This window comes from Coccinella septempunctata, chromosome 1 (genome assembly GCF_907165205.1).
Source record: "Coccinella septempunctata chromosome 1, icCocSept1.1, whole genome shotgun sequence".
Lineage (NCBI taxonomy): Eukaryota > Metazoa > Arthropoda > Insecta > Coleoptera > Coccinellidae > Coccinella > Coccinella septempunctata.
Window position 1 is genome coordinate 11,894,137 of NC_058189.1, and position 14,331 is coordinate 11,908,467.

The window sequence follows — 14,331 nt, forward strand, 5'->3', positions numbered from 1 at the left end:
GCATAAAATTAAGCGACTTTTCATGTAGGTATAACTTAAGAGTTTGTCAAACCGTAGTTCACTTTTTTCTTAATGATAACCCCTACTTTTTGTGCCAGAAATTTTGGTTGCTGAGGATGATTTGGTCATTGAGGGTTTTTGTCAACTCTATTCTTAATATAGGTAGAAAATAGTTCAATTTATTGAATTCGAATTTTTGCTTTTTTTATGTATTTTGAGTTCAATGACAAACACTTTAGGATTGCGTGATGTTCTCAAATTGTATGTCGAGAACATGCCTTTTTAGTAGATTCACAGGATGTATTGGATCCAAAAAGTTTGTTTCAGAGTATGTTTTCCCTTTTTTGATTATTTGTATTTTTGAGTGCATTACTTCCATCCTGATGCTGCCACGAATTGAAGGTGAAACGTTTCAAATTATAGATTAATTGCTTCTGTTGGTCTTTTCATGAAGAGACTTAAACTATTCGTTATAACACTAAACAGACCGAAGAAAAAATTATATTTATTTCAGTTCATAAGTTCATAATTTACTACCCTTTCAACAGAGCATTTTTGATAATAGTTTGAAAACTATCCAAAAAAAAAAGTAAAAGAATTAGAATAAAATAAGTTCGAAAAAGTCATTCCTATAATAGTGCGTTGTTGAAAAAAATCATGTCGACATGTTCTCATAGGTTATAAAAATTGCTTCAACTACAAGAGAGTCACATTTCCAGACATACCCTCAACGTCCGCATATCTTTAAACTTAATATTCAGCTAATTTATATATCTTTATAACTGTATCATTTATTCCAATCGTCCCAATCGGCTATACATAAAATATTTCATTCAGAACTCACTTCATGAGCAAAACATCTTTCATTTTGTGGCACTGACTGACATTTATTAATCGTCCATAAATAAACTATTCGTTCGAATCTAAATGCTAATTCTTCAGGCGAGTAATTAACACTGACTGGTTCGTTAGCAACGCATATAAATGTGATGTCGAATGAAACGAAACTTTTTGTTGAAAAGGAAACAATTCACTTTCAACTTATTGCTGTACATAGTTTTCTAAAGCCCATTGTAACATCGTCAGTGCGGGAATGTATTATAGGAAGTTGTTTTCAGTAAATGAATTCACTTCTAATTCAAGGTGAAAATGTTCAGCGTATGAAGATGTATGAACGACCAAAAATTGAAAGAATCGGTTATTCGATAGAAAAATCGGTAAAACAGAATATGACAACAATAAATAATGTCATGAAAATCTAGTTTTTGACAAAATCAAAGTTATAGGGCATGACGTCAGGCTGAAGGCACATATTATATGATATCTACGACGCGAAGGTATTTCCCTACTCATGCGTATAAATGAGATATTTATACATAAAAAATTTACACATTTTCTGAAGAACCCTTATGTTTTCAGAAAAATCACCAAGCCTTGAATTGTACGGGTCGATATTGCCCATAACAGTCAGATTTCCATGTATTACCAATGAGTGATGAATTCAAAATAAATTGCAAATTTTTATAAAAACTTGATAAGAATAGGGCATTTTAAATCAGCTTATGTTGACAGGACCCTTAAGTGGCACACGAGCGTTGGTTAGGTTCATCCAGGCAGCAAGCGTACGTCATAATGACGTACCTAAAAGGTCATGTCAGACGTCATATAGACCTCAAAGTTGACGTCTTTTTGACGTCCAGATGACTGTCAAATGTCAGCCTTATTTTGACGTCAGTGTATGACGTTATTTTGACGTTAGTGTATGACGTTATTTTGACGTCTTATGAAAGGGATAATGCCTTAAGAGGAAGGCAATGAAAAAATAAGAATTAAGTCAGATGCATACCACCCGCCGATACGACTCCGACAGGAGTTACGATCTGAATAGAGTACGCTCTATCGAAGAAAAGCTGATGATGACTGTGGTTTCGGTCTCGTTTGACCTCATCAGAGCAACATAGCTTCTTCCGTCTGTTCCGATATTCCTGAACAGTACTGTCAGTATTTCAGAGACGATGCCTATTGGCCCAGTCGTTCGAGTTCTATTGTTATTCAATTGCGGGCCAGTAAAATCAGCAATATCGGAACAGGTCCCTTCTCCGATGAAGTTACATTCGGAATTGACGGACTCTTATTCAATACTATCAGGCGCTACTGACTACTATGCAGTAATGTCACGTGAAGACGTCTTTATAACGTCACCTTCAATGACGTTCAGAAAAACCTTTCAAAAAAGTTTTCTGTTTTATAATTGAATGGCGTGAAATTCGAATTCTATTCCTTGTTTTGACTTTCAATATCGACTTTGTTGAGGCCAGAAAAAAAACATCCTGAGCGACAAAACAAAAGTCTGCTATTGTTTATTTGTTTGACAAAACAAGAGTATGCTTGATATCAATGAAATACGCACTCATGTGCTATATTTTTATTCGCAATTTATAAAAAATTCACAAAAATTTAAAATTATGGACAACATATAGAGCTTTGAAACGAACACAAAAGTATATGGTGATCTGTTATAATACGTTAAAAGTGTTATTTCTGTACAATTAATCGTTCGGAATTAATGAACTAATATTCAATACACCATCATATCATACTCACTTTCAGAACCATAATTGGAAAAACCCTACAAAGATTTACAAGAGCTGTATGTTAGACCGTCAGTATGGTTTCTTTATTCTTTTTTTGTGATTCCTTTATGATATGATCTCTTTATGACACAATATACAAATTGATTAATGAATTAACTAAACAACCACCTCAGGTTTCATAAGACTTTGACTGTCCAATCAACATTGTCACTCGAAGGAGTAGCAATTGAAAATCATGGGCCCTTCATGCAAGGGATGCTTACTGCATACAACCATTTACGTGTATGAACAGTTCTCGATTGACTTTTAGTAACATGTTCAATGCACATGGTGAAATATCAGTAGTGTTTACTCAGTCATTCTCCTGAAAATTTTACTCAATTCGGAACACTGCAAATAAATATTAATGAATGACCGAGTGACATGTTACGAGTTTTAAGACTTTCAGTTTCATTTTCCTTAATAAAGTAAAAAACTTAATATCGGTAAATCCATTTTATTTGATCCACAGTTCGCAATAATTTTCGAACGACATTTTAAGGGTTTAGCCAAGAAGTCGGACGAAAAAATTTAATAATCAGCAGTCAGAAGGAGCTAGATGAACAAAACAAAACAAAACCTCTTTGATCATTATTTTTGTCTAGGGCATCAGTGACTAATTTTTGTTGCTATGATTTCGGGACACCTAGTATATTTGTTATACATTCCGGAAAAAATTATCCATCAAAAAGAATTTCACCTTCACGTGATCTTGTTTTGGATATATTATATATTATTTTGGTTAAAGGAGGAAACATCGCTTTAGCGTAAGCTGTAACCCAGTTGAATTTCGAAGAAAAAATTGTTATAGAACATTTTCTCGGAAGAATTAACGATGGAACTCGAAAAGGCCGCTTGGAAGGATACCTCTGACGGTCTCCTCTGCTCACAAGGAGACAAATAATATACAATAATTGCATATAGAGGCGCATCAACAACTGCTTTTGTGCCCTGATGATTGCAAATAAGTTGGCAACCGTCAAAGATCGTGATTATCCAATAAATGAAAATAAAAAAGCGAATGCGCCAGAGATTCTTTGAAAAATGCCTGTTCATTAGGTGCACTAATAGAAGGCTCGCCTCAGTTGCCTCAACCTGACTGTCATTCTGGGCATAACTAATTATATAATTAGGTTTTTTGTCCAACGATGAAAGTCATTAAGTCGAGGTAGGAGCTCACCGAAAAAAAAAAGCATATTATTCAATAATTATTGTAACACAGTGTCGACGTGTATTCTCAATGAGCGGGTAGTACAATGGCCGCCAGAACTGTAATTATGAAAAATTATGTTTAATCACTTTTTCAGATTAATAACTGGTTTAGTGATTCCACATTTTTTTGTTGGACTCACTCCATTCGGTCCCAGTCCCCTTTTCAACGAATAAAATTATATTCTGAATACCAGATGTTGAGCTTTTTTTTAAATAAACCACTTCAGATTTTTGTTTTTAGCCTGATTGCGAATCATTATTATCAACGTCGGGACGGAAATCATTCAATGACATATTGAGGAAATTACTCCAAAAGAGAAAATAAATTTGTCCATTGGACAAAGATGTATGGTACCTTGACACTCTTATGAATGATAAGGTAAACCAATTATTGCATTTGTCAGTTGCAAATCGAACCATATTCAAGTATTTGTTTCTACTGAAAAAATATCGAATTTTCTAATCAAAAATATCTGTTGTCAAGAACAGATAAATATCACGATGGGAATTTTCATTTATTTTCAACTTTACCAAATACAGTTAGGTTGAAAGACCAAATACTTGAGCGATAAGTACCTTATTTCTTGTTTTCTCATTTAGTATCTAATGCATGAAAAAATCTGACGTATATTTACTACACGAATATTGTTAGTTGTCGGAAAATATTCCAAAAGGTTGAGAATGCCTTACACTTGATATTTCCATGCAGATTTTCTATACCTCCCCTATTAGAGATAACCTTATTCCTGCAGATTTATCGGAGAAATAAAATATATGAAAATATAATCTGAAAAACTGTATAAATTCTCGAATTTATAGCAAATTCAAAAATCATCATTCAAAAATAGTGCATGGTTGACTGTAACTGAGAAAAAGGTTTTCTATTATTCTGTTATTGCTAAATTTTAAAAATGGATAACTAGTGGTATATTACAGCATTCAAAAGATGATTGGTCTGCTGACATTAAAAATTATAATTCGATAAAAAATATGGGTTCCTATTTGGGATAAGAAGTTATTGATTGAAACTTGATCTAAAAGTCCTCATGTTTTAATGAATACGTGAGGTCAAAATAAACACTTTTTTCCTATATCATTTTTCTGATTCGGCCCTGATAAAAAGATATTGCCATTTTAAGTTTTCGTAAAAAGCTCTCCCACCACTGAAGAAACAAAATTACCTTCAAAACTAGCTAAATCTGTGACACTACACATCTGTGATCTTTTAAAAACAGTTGCATTCGGTGAAAGTATCTAATTTTTCCAATTTCACAGATACTTTTTAATTTTTGAACGCCGAGTTATTCGGAAACGGCGCATTATACGAGAAAATATGAAGAATACTTTCATTTTACAAAAAGTTCCAATATTCAGTAAATAGCGTTCAACTTAGTTTCAACAGTTGGGTTCTTCGAATTTTTGTTATTTTTATGGTACCCAATGTTCATAATGTGATAGCTTGTGTACTAAAAAGATTAATCAAATAAATGAAAATTTATATTCCGAAACTCATTTCATTCGATAAAACCGTTTGTGAGGTAGAAATGAAATTAAAATTTTTTTATGGTTTTTCAACAGCCTGTATCTTTCGAACCCAGCCGATTCGGAAAAATGGTATGAGAAAAAAGTGTTTCTTTTAACCTCAACAAAGTACTGTTAAAATATTTTTACGAGTCAAAGATTCGCCCTGTATTTCAGGGTTAGACGGTTCTATGCGAAAATTTTTTTCTCATATGAAAGCTTTCGGATTGCCGAGGAATTATTTATAATTACTGAACTTACCCGTTAATTGAAGTTTGTGTCATAAACCAGCTGAGTACACATCTTACTATGACGTGCCATATTTGTAGAAAAATCCAGTTTGATTTCTCTTCTGACTGTTCGATGAATTTCATGGTATCCTTATCATGGTCTAGCTGGATGAATTTCGCTGCTAAGGGTGGAGGTATTCGACTGAGATCGCAATTATACCACTGCAAAAAAATTTCAATATATAATCATCTCTTCATCAGTTTATATTCGTATTAAATTTCGTAAAATTTTTTGTATAATTTTTTTCAGTTCTTGTCACTTTGTTCTGTTTATAAGGGAGTGTACGAGTAGATGTTTGAATTTTTTTCACTTGATGTAAGATAATTTATCTTTTATTTATTTATTTATTTATCAACTAAGGAATACACACGGGTGATTTTCACACCCAAAAAGGTATTCACAAAATATTATAAAAAAAGTGTACAATATTTAAATAGTTACATTAAAGAAACACAAAAGGCTTCATATTATGGATGGAAAAAAAAAGAATCCAGAAGTGATATCTGCCAAAACAAAATAATCTACATGGTTGAAAAAAAAATGATGCACAGAAAAAGATAAAGCTTAAGTTCCCCAAAATATTTTTTCAACATGTTCTGCGTAACTGTTCTGAAACTGTGGAAAAATATGTCATATATTTCTGCAAATATGGAAGTCTCTTTTTGCATACGATACAGAGGCGAATTCTGAGCAGCAACAATGTTTCTCCTAGGGAGGTAAAAGATGTCGTGTTTCCTCAGTGATATACTCGGGGTAAACAAGGTAATACCGGCAAAAAAAAAATTCTGACTCTAATGAGTCTAATGAGCCATTAAAAAGTTTTTGGAGCATCAATACATCACTTATAGTTCTGCGATATTCCAAACTGACCACGTTAAAATGTTTTTGTCTAATAAAGTAGTTCTCGAGATCACCTTTTTGGGTTATAAGACGGGACCTGTAACTCAGAAATCTCAGGAATTTTTGAGTCTCAATATGTGAACATTATAAGCAGGATTCCACACAGACGTTGCAAAATTTAATCTGCTGAATATGAAAGAATAATATACAGCTAATAATGCGTCAACATTTTTTAAGTCTCTGCATTTTCTAGTAACGAAACCAAGCATTTTATAGCTGTTATTGATTACGGACTCGAAATGATGATGGAAGTGAGTTTGGAATCGAGTACTACTCCCAAGTCTCAGACTACATCAGTTCTAGAAAGAGTCCTATTGTCAATGGAATAGTCAAAAAGAATAGGATGCTTATTTTTCGTGAAAGAGATCACTGAGCATTTAGAAATATTCAAAACTAAGCCAATTTTACTGCAGTACTCAAATCATCTGCAAATGTTATCTATACTCTGAGAATTTTCTTGTTGGGCAAATGAAGTATCGAAATATTATAAATTTTTGTTTGGGACATTTAAATATTATCAGACAGCACGTTTTTAAAACAACCTTCAGCTTTCACCGAGTTGAATGATACGTACAATGTGTAGGTAGCCTTTCCCAAATAAAAATGAAAACGGACAAGTTCCGAACAAAAATACAAAAAAAAAATCCTTCCATTCATTTCTCATTTCACAACTCAATCTCATCTCCCAAAATTCCATCCTTCATAATGAGAAAGACGATCGTTTTTGTGCAGGAGCAATAAACAATCCTCCACACCTGTGAGAAATAATTTACAAACATAAAGTCGGTGTTGCGCGCACAGTAGCAACGAGTACAATAAACGTCTTGGAATGCCATTAGGGCGGACGGCATCTTCGACGTAATCAACGGAGGTAATTAAAACGGGCCGTGGCCCAAGACTCAGAAGTCCGATAAAGATCAATCATGCACACTTCTTGGTCTAAATTCAATCTCCCTTGCTCCGGACACCTGTTAATTAAGCTTCTTGATTGAAATTTGAAGGAGAATGCCGTGTTGCTCGAATGATACATTTGCTACCGTAGCAAATGTATCATTCCAGCAACACGGCATTCTGTATAATTGAACGATGGTGTTATATTGATGTAAATGTGAATCGAATAAGTATTTCTGGTTGGCTTCGATAGGATATACTTCTGGATAGGAAAAAAAACTTCCTCATTAATCTCCCAACTAACATATAGGATACATACAGTGTGTCAATCTGATAAGGTACTACCCTATACAGGATAAGTCATTGACTCGTACAAATATTTTAACAGTACATTCTTGAGGTCCACAGAAACACTTTTTTTATATCATTATTCTCCGATTCGGCCTGATAAAAAGATAAAGGCCCAGTTGCAGGAAAGTCCATTAAGATTTGATGCCCTATCAAAATTTAAAACTGTAATTTTTGAAGGGGAAAATGAAGGATTAAGATTTTAATGAAGTATTATATTTCAATGGACTTTCCAGCAACTGGACGAAAGCCATTTTAAGTTTTCATAGAGAGCTGTGCCACTAAGGCCCGTAAGATTAATCGTAGTTTAAACTGCCGATTGAGAAATCTCCGATTAAAGTTAATCTATGGTTTAAACCATCGTGTTAAGATCAAGTACAAAATGGGAAGAGATTAACTAATCCTACGCAGTTGCCAAAATAGTTGGCTATTTGAACTAATTGTGACTCATTGGTTGTCATTTCTTAGTTTTCTGTGTTAATCTTTGGATCAGTGCTTCTGTCAGACAGCAGCGATCAGTTTATTTATTTATTGTGTTCTGTTGTGATCTTTGTATCAGCATTATTATTGTCATATTATTGAGGTGTGAGGTAAAACCCTCTAGTTGATACATAGCATTCAGTGCTTCGTTTCTGAAAATATCTATATTTAGTATCTAACGAAAGGCAAATTTCGAAGTGGAAATAAGGAATTGCTTTTGAACATAGTAATTCAGAAGATGGATTGCAAGTGAGACAAAATAGGAAATTGAATGTTGATATTTCACCTTGAGGTGGGATGGCTTATTTTTTCCTCAATCTCACTCAAAATTGCTCTTGCAGAAGTTTTGAAGATCGAATGAATTCGATATCATCCAATTTATCCCAATGATTTTCTCGATCACGGATAATATGGTCTATCATGATACCTATTGAAATCATTGAACTCGTGCAAGATTTCAATATCTGAATACGAATCACTATCATATTCCAATTCCATGTTCATTTTAAAAACATTGAACTCAATAATTCTCTAACCAGCAACGCAAACCTAAACACCACGGGCGTAGCCAGGGGGGGGGGGTTGGGGGTTCAAACTCCTCCCCGAAATGATATAGGTATACATAATATCATTTTCAAAAAGTCTCACTTTATATGTCAAAATTAGAAAAATTTCATTTAAAACCCCCCCGAAACTCAACCCTGGCTACGCCCATGCTAAACACAATTTCTTGAATCGAAGAAAACAAGAAACTTCAAAAAACTTCATAGAAGCAGCTAGAAAATAGTTTCATAGAATATATAGGGTTTAATCCCTTTTGGATGGTTTAAACCTACCGTCCCGAAGGTTTAAACTAATCGATAGTTTAAACCATCCTTGATGGATTAACTATGTTTGATCTTAAGAAATAATCTTTATCCAAAGTTTAAACCCTCATTCTCGGTTCAAACTACCATTAATCTTACGGGCCTTAGAGACAAACAAAATTGCCTTTAGAATAACTGTGAAACTATACACATCTTTGGATCACTTAAAAAGAGTTGCGTACGATCAAACTAATCAAATTTTTCCAATTTCACAGATATTTTTTATTTTTGAACATCAATTTACTCGAAAACGGCGCATTATATGAGAAAATATGAAGAATACTTTTATTTTACAAAACGTTCAATTATTCATTAGATAGCGTCCAACTTAATTTGAAGAGTTGGGTTCTTTGAAATTCTGTTATATGATACCTACGTAATGGTCATAATGAGAAAACACGCAGACGTGGGTGATATCTGATGTTCTGAAAAGATTCACAACTAAATGAAAAACTATATTCCGAAATTAATTTCATTCCATAAAACCTTTGCAAGAAGAACTAGAAATAATAATAACAAATTTACTTTTAGTTATATCTCACAAACCGTTTCATCGAATGATATCGATTATCGAAATACCGGGTGTCCCAGAGCTTTTAGGCCAGCAGATATCTCAGTTACCTGCGGAAAAAAAAAATTGAAAAAAATACTTGTCGTAGGAGACCATACGTTCTTTCATGCAGCATAGCAAAATCCACCCCCTGACAAACAACCCCCGAGAAACCACCCCTAACTTTTGTTTTTCAAATGGCACCCCCATGTTTGTTTGGCTTCAACTGACAGCTCTTTTTAATTCTCAATCAATGATATATCATAATATGTAGTTGTAAAGATAGTCACTCGATAAAATTGAATTCGTTAGTGGGTACTGTTAATTGGACTGATCGAATTAGTCCACATTGTAGAGACAAGAAAAAGTGGATGTTGAAAAAAAAGAGTCAATAAAATGTTAGAACTTTTTGTTTATTATAATTTATGTTATAAAACATTTTCTTTAGTATAATGTTGCAGTAACAATACAGCTGAGCGTATAAATTCGTATTTCATTTGTATTTTTATTTTCCATAATTCTGCATGCCATTCTAGCTACCATGATACATCATTGAATGAGAGATGAAAAAAACTGTAAGTTGAAGCACAACAAACATGGGGGTGCCATTTGAAAAACAAAAGTTAGGGGTGGTTTCTCGGGGGTTGTTTGTCAGGGGGTGGATTTTGCTATGCTGCATGAAAGAGCGTATGGTCTCCTACGACAAGTATTTTTTTCATTTTTTTTTTCCGCAGGTAACTGAGATATTTGCTGGCTTAAAAGCTCTGGGACACCCGGTATAGTTTTTCATTTATTTGATGAATATTTCTCGAACACAAAAAATCACCCACATTTTACAGTCTTCTCATTATATTATGACATTATATTATGACATTACATCATGACATTATGACCATTACGTATACTTCATTCAAATTTATTTTAGCAGTCGGTTGGCCATGAAATAATTTTCTCAAGTTTTTGTAACTAGAACGAAGTTAGGTTGGCACTCATGAAATGTCGTTAATGTCATAACGCCGTTGCCACAACTAATATCAATTTTTATTACGAAAATTCGAAAATGCCGAAAGTGATTGAAAAAAGAGATAGGGTTTCAGGAAGTGCTATTTAGAATTCAGGTCCGCTCATTCAAATAGTTATATTCTAAAATCCACAATACGTCAGACGGTAGCGAACATATTCAAGGTAAGAGAATTTATATAATGTTTCATCTGAATCTAAACGACTTATATTTCAGCTGAATATTTCCACAATCAGAAAGATTGTGAATGAAGAGTATGACAAAGAATTTCCTTCTATTGGGAGACCCAAAAAAGTGGTGGCATTTCAGAATTTTATGTTTGAGTGAATTAATGCGAAAAGTTAACTACAGGATTTTTGATAACTGTCATCGGAGAATGAGTTCCCTAAAATGGATTTTTCTGTTTTTCATTTGACTTGTCCTATGCAATGTAAATGTCTTAAGGTACTAATAAATACCTAAATATTATAATTACATCAATGTATTAAGATGAACAGCCACAAATACGCGCAAGTTGCCCTGTTACTGTTTATTCATGTGAAATTTTTGTTCAACGGTGAAGTTGCATCTTAACTTGAAACTTCCTTCAACTCCTTTTACTTATATTGATGCAAGATGATTTTTATTGAAAAATTCAACATTCTTGTAATTATCTGTTAATTCCTTCGGGAGATACCCATTGGCAACCACTGCATCATATGCATTTCATCTTCGGGTTAATATTTTTGAAATCTACAAATGATGTAAGCCAAAGAAGATAACGAACATTAACTCTCCTCAAGCTAGTGCATATTATGATATTATACTGATATCTTGTATTTTCCATGCAAATAACTAGATTTGGTATGCCTTCAATCAGTTTGTATAAACTTCAATTATGTTCGTCAGATATTTTCCGAAGGAGATTCGACATTGTGATAAAATACGTAATAACAGAAACTTTTACGTAGAACGGGCAACATAGCGTTGATTTAAAACCCAAAAATGTTTTGACAAGCTTCATAACCCCACATTTTCGTACTATACAGAGTGAAATGTGTCAAATTTCCATGGCCAACCGACTGCTAAAATAAAGTTGAATGAAGTATATCACAAAAATACCAACCCAACTCTTGAAACTGAGTTGGACTCTATCTAATGAAAATTTGAACGTTTTGTTAAATAAAAGCATTCTTCATATTTTATCGTATAATGCGCCGTTTTCGAGTAATTTGATGTTCAAAAATTAAAGGGTATCTGTGAAATTTGAAAAATTTGGTTCTCAGGCTGAATCCACCTTTGTTAATAAGATCCACAGATGTGTAGTTTCACAGATTTAGCTAGTTATTCTGAAGGTAATTTTATTTTTTTAGGGGTGGCACAGCACATTTGGAAAACTATATCTTTTTATCAGGACTGAATTGGTATAGGATAAAAGTGTTTCTTTTGACCTCTAGAATCTACTGTTAAAATATTTGTACGAGTCAAAGACACCCCCTGTATATCGGCAAAAATGCACAAAGAGGTAAACTTTGATTCGTTGAGAAATATTTTATAACGTGATGGCAACAACCCCTTAAATAATAAGTAGAAACGGGGTTTGAGTGATATCTTCTTTTAGAGCTAATTCGATGGCCTTTTCAAAGATGCCATACACTCGACCGCTTTTCTGAGTACTTTAGAAAAATAAAAAAAGAATAGTTACGACATCAAGAGTTGCAGTTTAATATGTTTTTACTATAAAAGATTTTCGAAATGTTGTCTGTTAATTTGGACACAAAAATATAACCTTATTTCAAATTCAACACTTACATTTTGAAAAACTTCAATTTTAATTTCTCAGCATGTTGTGCTTATTATTACTTTCAATTCTTTTATACTCCATTGACTTTTATTTTAGCAATCTGTGGGCCATGGAAATTCGACACCTTCAACTCTGTATAGTACGAAAATGTGGGGTTATGACGCTCGTCAAAACAGTTGTACTATTGTGGCTTAATCGAGGACAGACACCATGGTGATCATCTTACATTTCTGAACAAGCAAAGCTAATAGACATCAGTAGTGGTTCTTAATGACGATTATAGTTCGAGAGCTGGCAACGAAAATCGGCAAGAGTTTTGTAATGGCTCATAATTAAATATGATTTAGTATTGAAGGTGTACATTAGTCAGCACCCACTGTCAAGGTCATGTAGTGGAACACCTTGCGGTGATGCTCCTTGATGTATGTATATAAAATTACAACATACTCTACAAGTATTTTGTAATGATTGAACATAGTCACTCAACTAGTTTATAGAACAGAAAACTTGAGAAAGTGGTCAGTGACAGTGACAGTATTTTAGTGACACGCGGTAGGTCAGTACTCCACAGAAGTTGCTGCCTTAACGATGTCGTTTCCAGATATTTGTAATGGCTGAAAATGCATTTATTGTTCAAATATCATGTATTATTGGAGAATAAAATAGTCAGACCACATATCAATAGAACAGAGGCAGTCAGCAGTCACCCAAAGTACGGATATTGTTATTTTACATAAATCGTCGCCGCCAATTGTTCCCCTACCTGACCTTGAGAGTGGGTGCTGACTAATGTACACCTTCAATACTAAATCATATTTAATTATGAGCCTTTAGAAAGCTCTTGCCGATTTTCGTCGCCAGCTCTCGCACAATTACATCATCATCCTGATAAAAATGAATTGTATCATAAACCACACAATGTTCGATATTTGTCTTCAGCATCTAACCAATTTCAATTCCAAGAATAAAAACCCGTAACATTTTCGCGAAGAGGTGACGTCTCAACAACGTCGAAGGGCAAAAACGCGTCCTCTATAACAATCGGCAAATGTCAATAAGTGACACTAACTTCGAAAGACAAAACAATCTGCGGGTTGGTCTGGGAGCACGAAGACACTTTTTCGAGGGTTCCTCGGCATGCCAGGAATGGGTCAAGCCGCCGCAGGATTAGCGCTTCGGACGCCATAAAAATACCGAGTCGTACTCTTCAACGGTTTTTATGTTCCTCGCCTAAGAACGTTGTCAAGGTGGCTTCTGATTCCGAGGGCTATCGATGCAGACATTAAATTTCTCAAAATAGGGAATAAGACGAATATAATGTCCTGATTATCGTTAATTTCGTATACATAGAGTGATATGATAATAATTCGTCTGTAAAACGTTTCTGAAGTTCTGAAATTTAGCACACCGCCATTTTTCAATGGAAGTCATCTTTTTAAAGTATCAAAATCGCACTACAGGTTATTCCTGAAGTAGGTGAAAACATTGAAAATTCGCCTATTTTTCTCATCAGAACAAACAGATTGTAGGTATCCAAAATTTTCTACATTTCTTATTTGAGGTATTTTTACGTAGGTAGTTCAAAAAAGATTTAATTAATTGTACATATAACAACTCTGAATTATTTTCAGTTAAGTTCAGCTTGAAGAGATGTGAAATTTTTTATAATAATAATATATGTCAATTTGAAATGAATTCACAAAATTCAAAAATTGAAGCAGTTTATAAATTCAGTGGAGATACACAAAATTTTAAAAATTATTGGTCAATCAAGTGGATATATCAGGAATAATACTAGAATAAACAAAACTTTAATTTATTTTATGGGTTCTAAA

At 33.6% G+C, this 14,331-nt stretch overlaps 1 protein-coding gene across 1 annotated transcript in view; it reads right to left on the bottom strand.

Annotated features, from left to right (window-relative positions):
• LOC123318691 (protein-L-histidine N-pros-methyltransferase) overlaps positions 1-14,331 on the bottom strand; it is a 273,638-nt gene that overhangs the window by 201,679 nt on the left and 57,628 nt on the right. The window contains exon 3 of the mRNA XM_044905385.1: positions 5,628-5,818. Coding sequence (XP_044761320.1) covers positions 5,628-5,818 — 191 coding nt within the window. The remainder of the gene's footprint in view (positions 1-5,627; positions 5,819-14,331) is intronic.